This window comes from Chlorocebus sabaeus, chromosome 21, assembly GCF_047675955.1.
Source record: "Chlorocebus sabaeus isolate Y175 chromosome 21, mChlSab1.0.hap1, whole genome shotgun sequence".
NCBI lineage: Eukaryota > Metazoa > Chordata > Mammalia > Primates > Cercopithecidae > Chlorocebus > Chlorocebus sabaeus.
Genome location: NC_132924.1, coordinates 65,327,271 through 65,349,703, shown reverse-complemented (window position 1 = coordinate 65,349,703; position 22,433 = coordinate 65,327,271). Strand labels below are relative to the sequence as shown.

General features: G+C 36.2%; 1 protein-coding gene across 3 annotated transcripts in view; it reads right to left on the bottom strand.

Annotated features, from left to right (window-relative positions):
- Positions 1–22,433, bottom strand: part of ABCB1 (ATP binding cassette subfamily B member 1) — a 125,962-nt gene that overhangs the window by 66,336 nt on the left and 37,193 nt on the right. For all 3 annotated transcript variants that reach the window (XM_073009145.1, XM_007982290.3, XM_007982288.3), the window contains 3 exons: positions 10,345–10,396; positions 6,953–7,144; positions 6,240–6,411 (listed from right to left, as the gene is read on the bottom strand). In XM_073009145.1, the coding sequence (XP_072865246.1) occupies positions 6,240–6,411; positions 6,953–7,144; positions 10,345–10,396 (416 nt within the window). The remainder of the gene's footprint in view (positions 1–6,239; positions 6,412–6,952; positions 7,145–10,344; positions 10,397–22,433) is intronic.

Below are 22,433 nucleotides of genomic sequence, written 5' to 3'. Positions count from 1 at the left end.
CTGCAGTTCCTTCACTCACCACTTCCTTAGGACTAGTTCAGGGCTGGGAGCTGGTCCTTGCACTCAGAGACTCCATGCAAGCATCTCAGCTTCATCTCTCTTCAGCCTCAGTATCTGTGTTGCTTCTCTATTAACTTTCAGTGTTTTCTCTCAAAAGATCTGTTCAGAGTGTGAAGGTTTACTTGATATTTTGGTTTCTGTCAGTGGGAGAGGCGTTTCCTGGCTGTGTCTACCCAGCCATTTTGTCCCCCAGCCTATTTATTTAATTTTTAAAAGTAGAGTATAACAATATAGTCTTGGGGTCAGCTCTTAGCCCTTTTTGCCAATGGATCAGTATCCTGGGTTCTCTTTCATTATGACTGTCAGGAGAGAAGACTGACTCTAACCACCACTGAAAAATTATTGGCATGAGGCCAATTGATCAACAGGAGAAAGAGTATACAAATTTATTTAATGTCCATATACGGGAGTCTTCAAATGAACACCCAACTTTCCAATAGGTTATTTTCTACTTTATTGAGGTAGGAACTTAGGTTATTGATTTGAGACCTTTCCTCATTTCTAAAGTATACACATTAATGTGATAAATTTCTCTCTTAGCACTTCTTCAGCTCTACCCAAATATTTTATCTGTTTTCTATGTATTTTTAATTTCCTTTAAGAATCCATGGGTTATTTAAAAGTGTATTGTTTTAGTCCCCTCTTTAGAGATTTCCTTATCTTTCCAATTTTGGTTTCTAGTTTGATGCCACTTAGAAAAAACACACTTTATGATATCAATTCTTTTAAGTTTATTGAGGTTTGTTTTATGGCTCATGATATGATCTATGTTGATTAATGTTTCACGGGTACTTAACAACAACAAAAAAGATTAATGTGTATCCTGATGTTGTTGGGTAGAATATTCTATAAATGCCAATTAGATCCTGTTGGTTGATTGTGTTATTCTGATTTTTCACATCCTAGATGATTTTCAGTCTACTTGTTCCATCAGTTGCTAAGGGAGGGTGCTGAAGTCTCCAACTATAATGGTGGATTTATCTATTTCCCCCTTCAACTCTCAGTTGAATAAAATTATAATAAAGAAATAAAAACTCTCAGTTTTATTTTATCTCTATTTGAGGCTATGTTATTAGGTGCATGTGCATTTGGGTCATTTTGTCTTCTTGGTGGATTGTTCTTTTAATCATTACATAATAGTTTTCTTTTCTCTAGCAATTTTTTTTTGCTTTGAAGTCACATTATTTAATATTAATATAGTCACTCCTTGTAAAAAAGTAGTGTTTGTATGGTATATCTTTTTCCATACCTTTACTTCTACTCTACCTATGTTGTTGAATTTGAAGATTATTGTAAGTAGCATATAGTTACTCATTTTTTTTAACACACTGCCAATTTTTCCTATGATTGGTACATTTAAACCATTTACATTTAAGGTAGTTAATGATATGTTAGCACTTAAGTATACCTTTTTATTATTTGTTTTCTATTTGTTTCCTCTGGTTTCCATTCTCTGTGTCTCTTTTCTTGCCTTCCTGCAGGTTACTTATCAAATTTTAGGATTCAATCTTGCTGAGTTTACAGTATTTTTGAATACATATTTTTGCAGGAGTTTTATAGTGGCTTATCTGAGTATTGTAATATTCATATGTGACTTACAACAGTCTATGGTATCAATATTCTACCACATATGATTTGTGGTTCAATCATCAAATATGATTTATGAATCTCATGGGGCAAAGGAAAGTCTATTGTATATGCCCATATTTCTGCTCTTTCTGTTGTTCCCTTGCCTTCCCTTTCCTGATGCTTCAATATTTCTTCTTTTATCATTCCCTTTTTGTTAGAAAAATTTTATTTAGCCCATCTTTAACAAGTAGGCATGCTAGTGAAACTTTGATCTGAGACTGTTTTTACTTCCTCCTCATTCCTGAAGGCTAGTCTCACCAGATATATATTCAGTTGGCAGTTCTTTTATTTGAGCACTTGAATAATATTGTGTCACTTCTGGCCTTTGTGGTTTTAGGTGAGAAGTATGTTGTCATCTAAATTGGTATTATATTACCCTATAAAAATGCACTGTTTTTCTCTGGCTGATTTCAAGATTTCTATCTTGTCTTCACTTTTTAATACTTTAATTATAGTATTCTTTGGTATGGATTTATTTGGTTTAACCTATTTGAGATTAGCTCAGCTTCTTGGATCTGAAGTATTGCCTTTCATCATCAAACATGGGAAATTTTCAGTTATTATTTCTTCAAATATTCCTTCAGCTCCACTCTCTTTTTCCTCTACTTTTGGTACTGTGATGACACAAATGTGGGACTTTTTGTTATCGTCCCTCAGGTCCTTGGAGTTCTTTTTTTATTATTTTATTTGTTTCAGAATGGGTGAATTCTATTGTTCTAACCTCCAGGTTCACTAATTCTATGCTGCCATCTCCAACTGCTTAGGTTAAGTCCATCTAGCATGACTCTTATTTCTGTTGTTGTATATCTCTGTTCTCTAATTTCACTGTTCTTTTTAATAAATTCTATTACATTGAGGATTTTTTTCTATTGTTTCAAAAGAATTCGTGTTCGATTAGTAAAGAATTTTTATGATGGCAGTTTAAAAATCATTGTCAGATAATTCCAGCACCTGATTTATCTCAGTGTTGATGTCAGGTAATTGTTGTTAGTTTGTTTGTGTGCTAATTTTCCCCATTCAAGTTGTGATTTTCTTGACTCTTGGTATGACAGGCAACTTTCTATTGTAACCTGGACATTTTGACTATTATGTTAGCAGACTCTGTCTCCTATTGAAATATGCCTTACTGTAGTGTTAAGAGGTAAATTTATAGCACTAAATGCCCACACCAAAAAATTAGAAAGACCTCGTTGATAACCTAACATCACAACTAAAAGAACTGGAGAACCAAGAGCAAACAAATCCCAAGGCTAGCAGAAGACAAGAAATAACCCAAATCAGAGCTGAACCAAAGGAGACTGAGACAAGAAAAAACATTCAAAAGATCAACGAATCCAGGAGCTGGTGTTTTTACAAAATTAATAAAATGGACAGACTACTAGCTAGACTAATAAAAAAGACAAGAGAGGAGATTCAAATAAACACAATCAGAAATGACAAGGAGGATGTTACCACTGACCCCACAGAAATACAAACAACCATCAAAGAATATTATGAACACCTCTGTGCACATAAACTAGAAAATCTAGAATAAATGGATAAATTACTAGACACATACATCCTCCCAAGACTGAACCAGGAAGAAATAGAATCCCTGAACAGATCAACAAAGAGTTCTGAAATTGAGGCAGTAATAAATAGCTTATCACTCCCCAAAAAAGTCCAGGACCAGATGAATTCATGGCTGAATCCTGCCAAATGTTAAAGAAGGGCTGATACCATTCCTACTGAAAATGTTCCAAAAAATTGAGGAGGACAGACTCCCTCTGATCCATTCTATGAGGCCAGCATAATCCTGATACCAAAGCCTGGCAGAGATACAACAACAAAAAACTTTACCAATATCCTTGATGAGCACTGACACAAAAATCCTCAACAAAATCCTGGCAAACTGAATTCAGCAGCACATCAAAAAGCTTATCCACCATGATCAAGTAAGCTTTGTCCTCAGGATGCAAGGTTGGTTCAACAGATGCAAATCAATAAATGTGATTCACCACGTAAACAGAAACTAAAGACAAAAAGCACATGCTTATCTCAATAGATGCAAAAAGACTTTCAATAAAATGCAACATCCACTCATGATCAAAACTCTCAATAAACAAGGTATTAAAGGAACACACCTCAAAATAATAAAAGCCATTTATGATAAGCTTACAGCTAACATTATACTGAATGGGCAAAAGCTGGAATCATTCCCCTTGAAAGCTGGCACAAGACAAGGATGGAATCAACCTAAATGCCCATCAATGATAGACTGGATAAAAAATATATACATATATGGTACATAGACACCATGGAATACTATGCAGCCATAAAAAAAGAATGAGATCGTGTCCTTTGCAGGGACATGGATGGAGCTGAAGGCCATTATTCTGAGCAAACTAACTCAGGAACAGAAAACTAAATACTGCATGTTCTCACTTATAAGTGGGAGCTAAATGATGAGAACACATGGATATATAGTGGGGAACAACACACACTGGGGCCTATTAGAGGGTAGAGAGTGGGAGGAGGGAAACAGTCAGTAAAAACAACTAATGGGTACTAGGGTTAATACTTGGGTGATGAAATAATCTATATAACAAACCCCTATGACACAAGTTTCCTATGTAACAAACTGCACTTGTACCCCTGAACTTAAAATAAAAGTTTTAAAAAGTTAAAATAAAATAAACCTGCTTTACTCTAGCAGGCAGTTGCTCTATTTAAGTTTAGCATGATAGTATTGGCCTACTTTTGTGAGATGTGGTTCCAGGAGCGGTTTAATATTCAGAGTGTTTGTAGTATTATTTTGGTTGGCTTGATTTATGTGACGCTTCTGGGGCTCCCACTGGACCCTGCTTCTGCTGCTTGAGTGGGTGAAAGTGGTTTTTCAAGATCAGACTGCCAGATCAAGGAAGAGTGTGGTGGTTTCCCGTACCAATGCCCTCTAGTGCCCCAGTGTGTCTGGGCGCTAGGAAGACAGTCTTAGGTACAAAGTACAAAAGAGGTTTCCTGGGCCAGGTCACTTGCTGTGACTGGGTCCCTTTCTGCCATGTCTATTTGCTTCTGTGTCTCTAGGTTTGAGGGTAGAGCCTCAGACTCACAGACACAAAGAGGCTTCCCAGACCCAGAGTGAACCACATTTCTTTTTTAATATGATTGACATCCAAAGAATTTACGAAATTTGTTTGAAATCATACCAAAAGTGTAATGTTGCGTGGGGATTAAAGCTTGGGTCTCTAGCAGCCAGCCTGGGGCTCCTTTTACTAAATAAACAGCATGTGAAGCAATGCATAATTAATCATTAAAAGATTGACTCATGGTCTGTTTTTAATCTTAACTTAAAACAGACATCAATATGTTTTAAGTAGTTTTTCAGTAAATACTGATGTGAAGAGTTTGTCACCTAACTTGCTTAACATTCTAGTATACAGAAAAATCAATTGACAAGAAGCTTTTGCCAAATACTTTAGTTAACTGATAATCCCCAGAAACATTATTTGAACTCTGTGTTACTCTAAGCAAAAAATTAACACAGACCTCAGAACTTCAGTTTCTTTCTCTGTAAAACAAGATAATACCTATACTTCAGAAAGATAACACAGGTATTTGCCTGACAATAAATGCTCAATAAATGATAATTATTCTTTGCAGAAACAAAATAATATCCATTATACAAGGTTAAAATTTCTAAAGTTTCTTAATACTTACAGCCTGACTTATTTTGTGTGATGCTTGGCTTTGGTTGTCCATTCATTACTTTTGCTACATGAATTTATATTGCCTTCTCTAAGTTGTGCTGAACTCCATAAAAATTACATACCAGGCCAATTTCTCTACTGAAAATACACTCATATAAAATCAGTTTAAAATTCACACCATGTTCACCTTGAAATGGAAAATAGGTTTTAAAAGATCACTGGAAACGTGTGCTGAGGTAGAGAGGGCCACTTCTACCTCTCTGCCTTCATGACAGGAGAGAGAGCTGAAGGCTAAGGATTTATATGCATCCTTAGGGACTAGAAAGTATCTATTTTCTTAAATTATTTTATAACCAAAAATTTAACTATGCATGAATGCTGACAAAACTGTAAAATCAATTTAAAAATTAAACAAAAACCTAGAAAGCCAAAAACATTAAAGTAAAAAGAAATGTTAATTGAATGGGACATCTGTTGCTCACTAAACTTGAGTCGCTACTTGCTATATGAATAGGGCATCATCCACTAGAGAGCACGGTTCTTTGGAGCTCAGCAAGTTTTTTTGTTTGTTTGTTTTGTTTTTGTTTGTTTGTTTTCTTACAAAAGCAGAAGATAGATATGAGAGCTACATTCTTCTTTCTCATCCGTTCCCCAAATAATCACATGGCCAAGAGCAGCATGGAGTCTTGGCAGGGGTAGTACTCAGTGAGGCTGGATATGCTTATCCAGCTGATTTTGAACACAAAACGTAAAAGTAACAAGTACAGAATCAGAGTCATCATGTAGTAAAAAGACCTTTCCATAAGGTGAGAGCAGGAAAGGGGAAGGTGTAGTTCAAAATCTGGATTCACAGGCTTCACCTACCTTTGCCCAGACAGCAGCTGACAGTCCAAGAACAGGACTGATGGCCAAAATCACAAGGGTTAGCTTCCAACCACGTGTAAATCCTACTATAAACCCAGTGAAAAATGTTGCCATTGACTGAAAGAACATTCCAATTTTGTCACCAATTCCTTCATTAATCTTGGAGACATCACTAAAAGAACAGATAGTATTAGAAATAAATGTCAGAATTGTAAACAACAACTTTTCTTCTGAAGCCTATTTTGAGTGTAGGGTAGTTTATAGCTACAGCATTTTGCGCCTATGCTTTGTTTTATTTAGCAGGGTATAAGTTTCTATTAGAAGATTTGTCATTAGCAACAAAAATCCATAGACACATGGCCCCAGGAAATGGACATCGTGTACATAAGTAGTATTCAACCTAGGAATTTCAAATTGCTCAGAAATTTCCTCAGAAAGTATCTTGTTTTGCTCTACTGCACATTCTCAGAGGATTTCTTCATTCTGGCAAAGTCCAGTCCTTCATTCAATGCTAGTCATGCAGGTGCCCTTATGCCCGTCAAGGTACTAGGAACAAAAGGATGCACACGACATCGTTGCTGCTTAGAAGAAATTTTGTCTCATAAGTACCTTTGAGTGGTACACTAACATCTCCTAACAGATGTGATGACATCTATTTCATTTTACTAAGAATAAGAACCACATCCAAGTTCAACATAAAACTAAATACTTACTCTGTAAGCCGGGTGTTAAGCTCCCCAACATCGTGCACATCAAACCAGCCTATCTCCTGTCGCATTATAGCATGAAAAAACTGTTTTCTAATTTTGTGTATTTGTCTTCCAGCTGCCAGGCACCAAAATGAAACCTGAATGTAAGCAGCAACCAGTACCCCAGCACCAATTCCACTGTAATAATAGGCATACCTGAAAAACAAGAACACTGTACATGCTCTCTGTTTCCTAATCAATGTACCTTTTCCAAAGAGACCCCTCATTCCTATTTTTTCACTTATCTGGGTATCTAGCCATCCTTAACAGACAAGAAGGGGCTGTAACCAGCAGAGTTGATAGTCACCATCCAACTACGTCTGCACCACTATGGCGAAATGGTTAAGAATGGTTTCTGCTTTGGCTCAAATCCCAGCTCTTCACTTCACTGCTGTGTAATCTTAGGCAAGCTGCTCAACTTTTCTAAGCCTCAGTTTTCTAATTAGTAAAACAGAGATAAAAATACTCATGCATGAAATATACTTGGACCAATGCCCAGCACATAGTAAGCACTCAGAGAATGCCAGTTACTGTGAAAGATGGTGTGGTGTATTGGGGAATCACAGCATCAGGTAAGACCCACCACTGTAATACTGTCTACTTTTATTACATTAGCATTAGTTGATGAGTGCACTGGGTTGGTCTCTGTACACTGGAGATGAAAAGAAGTGACAGAACCTGTCAGAAAGTGAGATCAAGAAATGGAAATAATCCCTTGGGCTTTTGGGCTAGGGATTATCCCTTAGGCTATTAATCTAGTATTTTAGATGCCAAGAGACAACTGAAAATGTTAAAACGTAGTTTTATTTCATTTGCCCAACTGGCCATGGTGAGTTATCCTAAAATGCTTAACAAATCAAATAGTGGCCCTTCCAATTTAAATTCTAGTACTAAAAAACATGAGCATTGTCTTAAAAACAGATCCTTGATCAATCTAGAAATTCTGAATTAATGTTTCCTTGCTCTGAGTTTTCATATTTAAAAAAGCAAACAGACTGGGTATGGTGGCTCACGCCTGTAATCCCAGCACTTTGGGAGGCCGAGGCAGACAGATCACAAGGTCAGGAGTTCGAGACCAGCTTGGCCAATATGGTGAAGTCCTGTCTCTACAAAAAATACAAAAAAAATTAGCCGAGCATGGTGGCATGCGACTGTAGTCCCAGCTACTTGGGAGGATGAAGCAGAAGAATCGCTTGAGCCTGGGAGGCAGAGGTTGCTGTGAGCCGAGATCGTGCCACTGCACTCCAGCTTGGGTGACAGAGCGAGACTCCATCTCAAAAAAAAAAAAAAAAAAAAAGCAAACAATTCATGCCTGTAATCCCAGAACTTTGGGAGGCCAAGGTGGGCAGATCACGAGGTCAGGAGTTTGAGACCAGCCTGACCAACATGGTGAAATCTTGTCTCTACTAAAAATACAAAAAAAAAGAAAAAAAAAAAAAAGAAAAAAAAAATTAGCTGGGTGTGCTGGTGCACACGTGTAATCCCAGTAACTCAGGAGGCTGAGGCAGGAGAATCGCTTGAACCCGGAAGGCAGAAGTTGCAGTGCGCAGAGATCGTGCCACTACACTCCAACCCGGGAGACAGAGCAACATTCCATCTCAAAAAAAAAAAGCAAACAATTATTGGGCTTCACTAAACAATTAATTTTTAGGTTAAAGGCAAACATTCTAAAATGAAATACAGTATTCCAATATTCCCACTTTTAAAACTTCACTACTTACCATCTTCAAATTAAACTGTATGTTTGAATCATGCAGAAGCTATAAAGATGGCTAGGTAACAAGCAGACAGTCTCTGACATTGCTGTTCACAATTCAGTACTCAGCCCATCAGGAATCTTGGGAAACAAGTCTTCCCCAATCTCTACCTTGTAACTTACAATGCATTTATCAAGGAAGATGTAATTAAAGCACTAGGTTTTAGTTAACAGATAACTCAATCATTAATTACTATCTAAGTGTTCATGATACAGCAAGAGATAGTATTCTATCTAAGTGTTTATTATATAGCAAAAGACAGCTAATAGAAACCCCACATCACAAGTAGAACTCATGCTTTGAGAATAAGTTAATGTATTTTAAACTGTCAGTGTATGTTTACTCAAAAGCATGTACATGATTAAAAGACATTCTGTTTCATTTTCCCCAATGTAAAAAACAATGCCTCTCCACAGGAATATTTGGAGGTATTTACTCCTCGACTTTCAAAATATTATCAAGTGTCTCCATTTTCGGCAGGGCACGGTGGCTCACACCTGTAATCCCAGCACTTTGGGAGGCCAAGGCAGGTGCATCACCTGAGGTCAGAAGTTCAAGGTCAGCCTGGGCAACATGGTGAAACTCCACCTCTACTAAAAACATAAAAATTAGCCAGTGTAGTGGCACCCGCCTGTAAACCCAGTGGCACATGCCTGTAAACCCAGTCACTTGGGAAGCTGAGGCACAAGAATCGCTTGAACCCAGGAATTGAAGGTTGCAGTGAGCCGAGATCGTATCACTGTACTCCAGCAAAAAAGGTATCTATTTTTTTCAAATGTACCAGATCATTAACACCATAATGTAGAATTATTTTCTTCTGATTCACCTACACGTACCTTTGGACATCTGTTATAAGCTGTTCTGGGGAATAAACTTCAAGATATGTAAATCATTAACCAAAAGATTCCCCAGTGTGAGTTAAGAATAGAGTGACTATATTTATTCTGCGATGTTTTATTTTATTGTTCAGAATCAGATGTTGAGTTAAAAAAATTCCTTTTGGCTGCTTTCATTATCATGTCATGTCTGAAAACATCCAGGAAACAAATTAAGAATTATAAGCCATTGAAAATAATTATTCTCTCTAATTTTTTTTTTTTTTTTTTTTTTTTTTTTTTTTTTTTTTTTTTTTTTTTGGTGGGGGACAGTGTCCTGCTCTTTCCCCCAGGCTGGAGTGCAGTGATGTGATCATAGCTCACTGCAGCTTTGAACTCCTGGGCTCAAGCAATCCTCTCACATCAGCCTCCCAAGTAGCTAGGACTGTAGGTATGTGCCGCCACACCTGGCACATATATATTACAGAAAATAATGATTCTTAATTCAACTACATTTTAAAAGGCTACTTTAAACTCCTCTAATTTCCTTATATATTAATATGATATTCTATATTGATCAATGTCTATTTTAAGCTTAACCATAACTTTTGCATACCTTATGCAGCCAATTCTTTTCTTAAAAAATCTACACATATCCTCCTAAAAACTAACAAGAGTATTGTTCTCCTCAAAATTTCTATGATGATAATGCAAAATTTTAAACATTTCTACAACTTGATGAATATAGAAAAGCTTAACAATAGTAAGTAGAATGTCTAATTACCTGGTCATGCTTTCCTCCAGATTCACGAAGGGCCCTGTATCAGTGTTATTACCTAGACCACCACAAAACAAACACATACCATTTATGTCTCTTTAGTCTCCATTAAAAATAAACATGTAAAAATGAATCAAACTCATTTCACTTAATGATTTACACAAAAATACGTCAAGCTGACTCAGTTTTAATTGTGTGTAAGCATTATGGCATTCATTCAAATATTTCTCTGCTGACTGTGTGCAACCACATATACGCTAATTCAATGATGTTTACTTGCAAGAAGAAACCCACATTTGGTAAGAGGTAGTCTGTCAGCAGAAATATCAGTGTTCTTGAATTAAAATATTTTTTGGAATATCAGTCCAAGATCCCATAAAAGAAAAATCTCTTGTCCTGATAAATGCCATTGCACACTAAGGTACATATTTAAAATCTAACGCTGCATTTTTCCAGTTTTATTCTTATTTAAAAATATCAAATACAAAGAACAGTGTAATAAACATCAGTGAGCTCATCACCCAATATTAGCAAATGCTAACATTTTTGGGACAAAAAGTACATTATAAAAGTATTTCATAACTTTACCCCTAACACACAGACACACACACAGACACACACACACACAAGCACTGTTCAACATTTTGGTGTGTACATTTTCAGATTTTCTTTTATGTATGTATGTAGATACACACAAATACACACTTATTTTCTAACAATGGAGTCATAGTTCACATTCAGTGACCAAATTTTTTCCTATCAGTATATAAATGTATATATCTATTTTTTTCAATGTTGCAACTATTTCACTTGTTTCCAATATTTTACTGTTACAAGCAATGCTGTGTTAAACATACTTACACACATGTTATAAATGTACAAAGAGTAAATATTTTCTAGGATAAATTATCACAGTTGAGACTGCAAAAGGTTATGTTAAAATGAAAGGGCCTGTTTCAGATGAGTCTGATTTTGACAGGTATGGAAAAGAGGGGAAAAAATATTTCTAGCAAAGTGAACAATATAGGCAAAAGTCAACGGCAAGTTTGAAGAATGCGTAAGTCTGTTTTTGACAGGGGGAGGAAGTATGTTGTGTGGATGGAGGGAGGTGGTCATGTAGCTGGAAAGATAATCTGGGTCCTGCAGGTATGGTGCTAGAAAACAGACCAGCAGTCGTTCGACAGCTTTGAGCAAAATAGGATATAATTAGAAGTATGTTCTATGAGAGTTTAGCCACCAGCAATGTATACGATTAACTGGAATGTGGAGAGACTAAGAGACTTGAGCTACCATAACTCTGTAGGGAAAGAGAGTATAAATGAAAATAGAAAAGAAAGCACGTACTTACAAGATTTATAGAGGAAGAAGTTACAGGACTTAGCAACTGATAGAATAGAAGTAGAGAGAATAAAAATTTTAAAAAATTACCAAAACAGCAAGCCTAAGCATTTGGAGAATGCTAGTGTCATAGTGGGAAATAAGAATTCAGCAAAATACCTGCTCTGGTCAGAGGAGAGATTATTAGTTTGGTTTTGAACATTTTTGTTTTGCAGTGCCTGGCACATTCAATTGCAGATGTCCAATAAGTATTCAGACTGTAACTTTCCAGTTTTAGAGAGTTCAGATCTAAAGATTCAGGATTCATGTGCTGGAGGCCATAGCTAAATCCATTTCTCCTTACCCATAAGGACAGGCCAGCAGATAAGGAGAAAACAGCAGGCCAAGCACAGAATACTGGAGAAAACTCCATTAAAAGGTAAGACAGAAAGTAAGGAAGAAACAAAGAGATGCAGAAATAGAGCAAAACATGCAAGAGGTATTCTTGACTGCTTTGCCTTATGTCAATACAACAATAAACTTTTTCAGATTGAATTTTTATTTAAATCAGTTGTGAGATGTCTTCTGCTCCACATTTTCAAAAATGAAACAGGACACTGTGTCAGGTGAGGATTTTTCTCCAAATCAATCTTGGGAAACCTTACATTATCTATCTTTTCTATTTACCAGGAAATGTCTCTATATAGTATTAATTGTTGCCAGTATGTCACTACCAAATCAAGACCATTTTCCAAGTCTAACTAAATATCTGTTTTCTACTCATTGCTTTTACCAGTTTTCTCAATTCTCAAGATAAGAAACCAAGATAATTTAAACAAATGTTCTTCAGCAATGATGTCTTCTAAGTCTACAGTCATTTCTAAATAGCTCAAAAAGTAAACAACTTTGTTCAAGGTCAAAATTGCCTCCTTTATGTTTGTATGTCCAATTACACCATATCTATAGCTTCAACCATCAAAATACATAGAAAGCAAGTCTAGCACCAAGTTCCTTTTATTCGTGCTTCGCCTGTCAAAGTGTACCAGTCAAAATAAAAATCAGGCATTCAACAAAGAAGTATAAATACTTCTATTGTAAAGACACATGCATGCATATGTTCATTGTAGCACTATTCACAATAGCAAAGACATGGAATCAACCTAAATGCCAATCAATGACAGACTGGATAAAGAAAATGTGGTACATAGATGCCATGGAATACTATGCAGCCATAAAAAAGAATGAGATCGTGCCCTTTGTAGGGACAAGGATGAAGCTGGAGGCCATTATCCTTAGCAATCTAACACAGGAAGAGAAAACCAAATACCATGTTCTCACTTATAAGTAGGAGTTAAATGATGAGAACACATGGACACACAGAGGGGAACAACACACACTGGAGCCTTTGGGAGTGTGGAGGGTGGGGGAGGGAGAGAATCAGGAAAAAAAACTAGTAGGTACTAGGCTTAATACCTGGGTAATGAAGTAATCTGTACAAAAAAACCAAAAAACAAAACAAAAAAAACCCATGACACACGTTTACCTATGTAACTATATTAGTCTGTTAGTATGCTGCTAATAAAAACATACCCGAGACTAGGTAATTTATAAAGAAAAAGAGGTTTAATGGACTCACAGTTCCACATGGCTGGGGAGGCCTCACAATCATGGCAGACGGCAAAGGAGGGGCAAAAGCATGTCGTACATGGTGACAGTCAAGAGGGCACATGCAGGGGAACTCCCATTAATAAAACCATCATTCTTTATGCAGTGGACTGTCATTGAAGGTTATCACCAGTGTGTAGGAGCTTATTATCCTCGTTCTTTTACTTCTACCACTCTGATGCTTCTCCCTTAGTCTCAGTATTGACCCCTATGTTCTCCCTCTTTCCTATACACAGGTGTTTCCCAGAACTCTATGCAGGCTCCAGGCTGACCTCAGTCACTTTCACAGCTTCAGTGACTCCAAAATCTATCTAGCACTATTCAAATCCTCTCTCTCTTCACAGTTAATGCTCTGGTTCAAGTCCTCATCATTTCTTACCTCTCCTGAAACAAGACTACTATAACTAATCTTTCCGCCCCAGTTAGGTTTCAGATTGTCCCCAGATTTTATATTTGAAAGCAAAAATATAATCATAGTGCTTCCATTGATAACCTTCAATAACAGTCCACTACATAAAGGATAAAGATCAAGATCCAAGGTACATCACATTAGTTCCTTTGCGATTTTGCCACAATATACACATGAAAGAAAATATGTCTGAAGCACCAACAATGATTACCAGATATTTTCTTTATCCCCATACCTATCTCCTCATTTCAGAAGCTAGATCACTGTGCAGTCACTGTCTTCAGAGAGGGCTGCTGCTGCATTAAAAATATATATATATATGTATTGTGTAGGTTTCTTCTTGGCTTTTATATTCCCAAAGCCTATGCCTTTGAGGGTTGGAGAGGAAACTGAGCATGACAGAATATTTTGTTTAAATTTTATGAGATTAAGCTCCACCCTTTAGATTGAAAAAATATTTTCCACATGCTGAGAAAATAACCAGTTGAGAATTGCTGACTACATATAGGCACTGGAGGGTCCAGGAAAAAGAAACCTGCCTCCTGCCACCTAAGCAGACCCTAGAGCGAGACCTCAGAAAAGGAAATGTGTAGTGAGTTGAAGGGATGGCTTTAGAACAGCTTCCAAGAGTCTCCTTGGACCTAGAGAGATATGGAAGGAGCAGAATGACATCAAAGCTTTTAAGAGAGGAGGATGAGAAAGCTTGACGGAATGCCTGTGTAGACGATGATGCTGAACAACACTCGGCCTTCTCACTCATCTGAAACTATGTTGGCCTCCAAGACACGCCCCAGGGAAAGGTGAGGCCTGCTCCAAAACAACTGAGATTGGGTTTTTACCACATTTACTGAAGAGGGACTCAAAATGGAAATTATGTTATATAAAATAAAAGTTATGATTTTAGCACACTTGGATTCTGGAATAATAGTTACACTTGCTACATCCCTTTCTAGCCTCAACTCACTTCACTCCCTCAACCCCATCTTCACCAGCTTTCCCCACTTCTGTGTAGCCTGGCTGTAAGCACACCAAAGGGTTTATTATTCCCTAACTATCCTATTTGCTTCCTTCAAGGCTTTATCCATTCTGCTTTCTCTAACTGGAATGCCCTTGACCAAAATTTTTCTCCTGGAATATACTCTTCCTCCATGAATAAACTAAAGTATTACATCATCTTACCCCTAGCAGAGTGATTCATCTTGCAATAGAACTCCACAGTAATTGACAGTGATTCAACTTACTAAGTCATACAAAAATAGAAGTATGACTATTTACATCTATCTCCTCCTCCCACTCCCACTGGTGTGAGGTCATAGAAAACTAAACTATATCTAGTTTATCTTTATATTTCCAGTGCCCAACCTGTTGCATCTGCCATAACTTAGCCCATTCAAAAAATTTACAAGTGGTTTCACAGAGCTATATATATACACACACTATATATGGGTGTGTGTGCATAAGTATATATATTATTTTATATATATAATACAATTATATATAAGAATATATATACACACATACTTTTACACACATATATAACAGTATTAATCTCATGTGTATTTAAGAATTAAAAGAGTTACTGCATGTAAAGCTCTAAGAACAGGACCCAGCACATAGTAAATGCTCAATGAGGGTTGGCTTTAGTTATTGCTAACAGTTGAGTTCTTCCTTAAGGCTTGCGGCTCACATTCCTTTTACTTTTCTCCATATCCTATCACAGAGGATTTAACATTGCATTCAACTTAAATAAAGCCAAGTTGATAGTCCTGGATTTTTTAGTTTTATTTTTTAAATGTATTTAATCTTAATTTTTACTTATTTTTAATTTGAGTGGCACATAGTAGATGTATATATTTACAGGGTGTATGAGATATTTTGACATAGGTATACAATGGATAATAATCGCATTAGGGTAAATGGGGTATCTATCACCTCAAAAATTTATCCTTTCTTTGTGTTACAAACAATCCAGTTATACCTTTTTAGTTATTTTTAAATGTGCAATAAACTGTTGTTGACTGTAGTCACCCTGTTGTGTAATCAAATACTAGATGATATTCATTCTATCTAACTATATATTTTTGTATCCATTAACCATCTCCACTTCTACCTCTGCCACCCCACTACACTTTCCGGCCTCTGGTAAATGTCATTCTACTGTCTATCTCCATAAGTCCAATTGTTTTAATTTTTTAGCTCCCACAAATATGTGAGAAACGTGAAGTTTGTCTTTCTGTGCCTGGCTTATTTCACTTAATATAATCTCCTCCAGTTGCATTTTTGTTGTTGCAAATGACAGGATCTCAGTTTTTTACAGATGAATAGTACTCCATTGTGTATATGCATGACAATTTCTTCATCCATTTACTTGCTGATGGACACTTAGGTTGCTCCCAAATCCTGGCTGTTGTGAATAGTGATGCAGTAAACATGGGAGTGCAGGTTTCGATATACTGGTTTCCTTTCTTTTGAGTATTTCCCCAGCAGAGGGATAGTTATGGATCATATGGTAGTTAAATTTTCCATTTTTTGAGGAACCCCTATACTGTTCTCCATCATGGTTGTACTAATGTACATTCTCAACTGTGTACAAGGGTTTTCTTTTCTCCACATCCTTGCCAGCATTTGTTATTGCCTATCTTTGGATAAAAGCCATTTTAACTGGGGTGAAATGATATCGCACTGTAGTTTTGACTTGCATTTCTCTGATGATGATCAATGATGTTGAACATATTTTAATATACCTGTTTACCATTTGTATAGCTTCTTTTGAGAAATGTCTATTCAGAACTTTTGCCCATTTGTTAATTGGAGTTTTTTCTTATTGAGTTGTTTGAGTTCCTCATATATTCTAGTTATTAATCTGATGTCAGATGGATAGCTTGCAAATACTTTCTCCCATTTTGCAGGTTGCCTCTTCACTTTGCTGATTATTTCCTCTGCAGTCCAGAAGGTTTTTAACTTGATGTGATCCCATTTGTCCATTTTTGTTTTGGTTCCCTGTGCTTGTAGGGGTATCAATCAAGAAATCTTTGCCCAATCTAATGTCCCAGAGAGTTTCTCCAATGTCTTCTTTTAGTAGTTTCATAGTTTCAGGTCATAGATTTAAGTCTTTAATCCATATTGATTTTATTTTTGTATATGATGAAAGAAAGGGATCTAGTTTCATTTTTCTGCATATGGATATCCAGTTTTCCCACCATCATTTTTTTGAAGAGACAGTCTTTTCCCCAATATACATTCTCAGAAACTTCATTGAAAATGAGTTCACTGTAGATTTATGGATTTATGTCTGCATTCTCTATTCTTTGTACCATGGTGTTTTGTATTCTTTGTACCATGGTGTCTCTTTTCTTTGTACCATGGTGTTTTGGTTACTAGCTCTGTAGTATAATTTGAAGTCAGGTACTGTGATTTCCCCAGTTTTGTTCTTTTTGCTCAGAATAGCTTTGGCTATTCTGGTTTTTTGGGGGGTTCCATGTAAATTTTAGGATTCTTTTTTCCATTTCCATGAAGAATGTCACTGGCATTTTGATAGCGATTGCACCGTCTGTAGATTGCTTTGGTAGTACGGACATTTTTAAAATATCCATTCTTCTAATCCACGAACATGGAGTATATTTCCATTTTTGGTGTCCTCTTCAATTTTTTGCATCAATCTTTTACAGTTTTCATTGTAGAGCTCTCTCATTTCTTTAGTAAAATTTATTCCTAGGTATTTATTTCATTTGTAGAAATAGTAAATGAGATTACTTTCTTGATTACCTTTTCAGATTGTTTGCTGTCACCATGTAGAAATGCTACTGACTGTTGTATGTTGATTTTGTATCTTGCAACTTTACTAAATTTATTTATCACTCCTAATAGTTTTTTGGTGGAGTCTTTAGGTTTTTCCAAATATAAGATTGTATCATCTGCCAACAGGGATAATTTGACTTCTTCCTTGCCAATTCAGATGCCTTTTTTTTCTTTCTCTTGTCTGCCCTCACTAGGACTTTCAGTATTATGTTGAATAACTAGTGAAAGTGAGCATCCTTGTCTTGTTCCAGATCTTGAAGGAAAGGCTTTCAGTTTTTCCTCATTTAGTATAATACTAGCTGTGGGTCTGTTGTATGTGGCTTTTATTTTGTTTATGAATGTCCCTTCTATACCCAGTTTTTAAAAGTTTTTATCATGAAGGGTTGTTGAATTTTATCAAAGGCCTTTTCATCATCAACTGAAATGATCATATATTTTATATCCTTCATTCTGTTGATATGATACATCACATTGATTAGTTTGCATATGTTGAACAATCCTTGCATCCCTGGGATAAATCCCATTTGGTCTTGAACAACATTCTAAAGTGTTGTTGAATTAGGTTTGCTAGTATTTTTGTAGAGGATTTTTGCATCAATGTTAATCAGGGATATCGGTCTATAATTTTCTTCTTTTTTTAATTTGTCTTTGGTTTTGGCATCAGAGTAAGACTGGCCTCATGGGATGCATTTGGAAGTATCCCCTCCTCCTCTGTTTTTCAGAATAGTTTGAGTGGTATTGGTATTAGTTTTTCTTCAAATGTCTGGTAAAATTCAGCAGTAAAGCTGTTAGGTCCTGGGCTTTTCTTTATTGCGAGATTTTAAAATTACAGCTTAAATTTCATTACTCATTATTGGTCTGTTCAGATTTCTGATTTCTTCATTGTTTAAACTTGGTAGTTTGTATGTGTCTAGGAATTTATCCATTTCTTCTAGGTTTTCCAATGTACTGGCATATACTTGCTCATAGTAGCCACTAATGATTTCTGTGGTATCAATGATAACATCTCCTTTTTCATCTGATTTTATTTGAGTCTTCTTTTTTTTTCCTAGTTAGGTTAAAGGTTTGTCGATTTTGTTTATCATTGCATTTCAAAAAACCAACTTCTCATTTCATTGACTTTTTGGTGTTGTTTTCTTGATTTCAATTTCATTTATTTCTGCTCAAATCTTTATTATTCCCTTTTTTCTACTAATTTTGGGTTTGGTATATTCTTGCTTTTCTAGTCCTTTAAATTCCATCAGTAGGTTGTGGTTGTTTATTTGAAACTTTTCTACTTTTTCAATGTAGGCATTTATTGCTATAAACTTTCCTCTTAGTACTGCTTTTGCTGAATCCCATAGGTTTTGGTATGTTGTGTTTCCATTTTCATTTGGTTCAAGAAATTTTTCAACTTTCTTTTTAATTTATTTATGGTCATTAGGAACAGATTGTTTAATTTTCATGTGTCTATATAAAAATCCTCTTATTAATTTCTAGTTTTATTCTATTGTGCTCAGATAAGATACTTGACATTATTTCAATTTTTTGAAATTTTTAAGACATATTTTGTGACCTAACATATGGTCTCTCCTTGAGAATGATCCATGTGCTCAGGAAAAGAATGTGTATTCTGCGGCTATTGGATAAAATGTTCTGTACATATCTATCAGGTCTACTTGGTCTATATTGCAGATTAAGTGTAATGTTTCTTTGTTAATTTTCTGTCTGAAAAGTCTGTTAAATGCTGATGGTGGAGTGTTGAAGTCTCCACGTATTATTGTATTAGGATCTATCTCTCTCTTTAGCTCGAACGATATTTGCTTTATATATTGGGAACTCCAGTTTTAAATGTATACTTATTTACAATTGTAGCACCTTCTTGTTGAATTGATCCCTTTATCATTACATAATTATCTCCTTTGTCTCTTTCTGTAGTTTTTGTACTGAAGTCTATTTTGTCTGATATAAGTACAGCTACTCCTGCTTTTTTTGTTTGTTTTCATTGGTATGGCATAACTTTTTCCATCCCTTAAATTTTAGTCTATGTGTAAACTCATGAGTAACAGTTAAGTCCCCAGAAAAACACAATTATAACACTGTAACTGGTGTGTGAAGTACTCATATCCACTCACATCAGATCTGGGCCAGATCTGGAGTGAAAACTCGCTGGTAATAGTAAGTACCCAGAAAAACACAGAAATTATAACACTGTAATTGTGATGTGTAAACTATTCATATCTGGAATAGAAAAACTAAAAGATGAACCTACCAAAAATAATAACTACAAGAACTTTTATGGATCGTAGTGTGCTTCTTTATAGGTGAAGTATGTTTCTTGTAGGCAATAGATAGTTGGGTCTTGTTTTTTTATCCATTCAGCCACTCTATATCTTTTGATTGGAGAATTTAGTCCATTTAGATTCAATGTTATTATTGATAAGTAAAGACTTACTCCTGCCATTTTGTTTGTTGTTTTTTGTGGTCTTCTCTTCCTTCTTTCCTTCCTTCTCGTCTTCCTTTCAGTGAAGGTGATTTTCTCTGGTGGTATGTTTTAAAGTCTGCTTTTAATCTTTTAGGTATCTGCTGTATGTTATTCTATTTGAGGTTACCATCAGGTATGCAAATGATATCATACAACGCATTTTTAAACTGATGGCAACTTAATGCTGATCACATGCACAAACAAGCAAAGGGAAAACTAACACAAACTCTACACTTTAACTTCATCTCCCTACTTTTTATATCTGTATCTGTTTATATCTTATTAGACTGTGTCTTGAATAGTTATTGTAGTTATTATTTTTGATAGGTTCATTTTTTAGTCTTTCTACTCAAGATATGAGTAGTTTATACACCAAAATTACAGTGTTGTAACAGTCTGTGTTTTTCTAGGTACTTACTATAACCAGTGAGTTTTGTACCTTCAGATGATTTCTTATTGCTCATTAACATCCTTTTCTTTTGGATTAAATAACTCCCTTTAGCATTTCTTGTCTAGACAGGTCTGGTGTTGAATATATCCCTCAGCTTTTGTTCATCTGGGAAAATCTTTATTTCTTCTTCATGTTTGAAGGATATTTTCACTGGATATACTGTTTCAGGAAAAAAAGTGCTTTTCTTTCAGCACTTTAAACATGTCATGCCACTCTCTTCAGATCTGTAAGGTTTCCCCTGAGAAGTCTGCTTCCAGATATATTGGACCTCCTCTGTATGTTATTTGTTCCTTTTCTCTTGCTCCTTTTAGGATCCTTCCTTTATCCTTGACTTTTGGGAGTTTGACTGTTAAATGTCTTGAAGTAGTCTTATTTGAGTTAAATCTGCTTGGTGTTCTACAACATTCTTATACTTGAATATTGATATCTTTCTTTAGGTTTGGGAAGTTCTCTGTTATTATCCCTTTAAATAAACTTTCTACCCTAATCTCTCTGTCTACCTCCTCTTTAAGGCCAATAACTCTTTGATTTACCCTTCTAAGGCTATTTTGTAGGTCTTGTGATCATGCTTCATTCTTTTTATTCTTTTTTCTTTTATCTCCTCTGAGTGTGTGTATTTCAAATAGCCTGTCTTCAAGCCCACTAATTCTTTCTTCTGCTTGATCAATTTAGCTATTAAGAGACTGTGATTCATTCTTCAGTACGTGCTGCTGGTGGAGGAGGGGAAGAATGGTGCAGGCAATTCAAGATTCTCTTTCCTACCTTCTTCAGTGCCTCCTTCCTCAGTATGATGCTAAAACCAAAGAGCGTGGTCGCTCACCTCGTTTTTGGTTCTTATGAAGGTGCTTTGTTTTGTGAATAGTTGTTCAATTTGGTGTTCCTGTAGGAATGGGGGCAGGAGTGAAGATTTCTGGAGGCTTTTGTTTGGCTATCTTGTTCCACCTCCTCCTTACATTTTATTTTTTTAAATCTTTTAAGTTTTATTAGAGACAAAGTCTCACTATTTTGCCCAGGCTAGCCTTGAACTTCTGACCTCAAGTGATCCTCCCACCTCAGCCTCTCCAGTATCTGGGACTTCAGGTACACACCACCGCGCCCAGCTTCTAGTCCTATTCTTTATGCCAAGATTTAGTGTCATTTCTTCAACTGCCTGGATATCATTTTACATGCGCCCCACCTGCCATCTTCACCACAACACATTTAAAACCACAATCGCCTTTATCTAGGATCATTTCCGGATAGTGGCCAGTCTCATAAGGGAGATGAGAATTCACAGAATACTACAGAAATTCATTAGTGATTAAGCTTTGTTTACAAAAAAAGTGGTATGACAAAACCAGAGAGTTCCCTAGGCTCCAGTCATCAGAGATTTTAAGGCAAAGTCTGCACATATTCTATAATTAAACCAGAGATACATGGGAGTGGCTGTCAGGAAATCTGGTCCATAGGAAAACAGCAGAACAAAAGCTGATATCTGTTAATTACGGCAAAGTATTGGGACGAGAAAACTTATGAGGGTTCTGTTGCAGCAACAAAGAAGGATCTGCTTACTCAAGAAGTTTTTAGAGCTGTCTAATTAGATCCTATGTTTAGTGTAAAAACTTCCAGGCTTTCAAGAGCCTTGGCAAATCCAAGTCCCCTTAAGCAAGGAATATTTCTCCAATAAAGAGGCTCTGGTATCTAGTCCACCCCCATGGAGAGATAATGAGGTTTTGCCTAGGGAAGGGCAAAAAGAAGAATGATCTGACAGTATCTGGGGCCCCAAGAATTTAGTAGGCTGGTTCTCCCTCCACAGGCATGACAGAATATGTTTGCCCTCATCTCTGGGACAAGCATCAAAACCTTTGATGCTATTCCCCCCTCTCCAGGCAGCCTTGAGGGTCTCTGACAGTCTGAATCTGCACACATGCAGATTAGTGATAGTGTACTAAGTGTCCTAAAGTGAAAATCGCAGTAAAGATAGTATGCTGTCTTTACAAAGGCATGCAAGG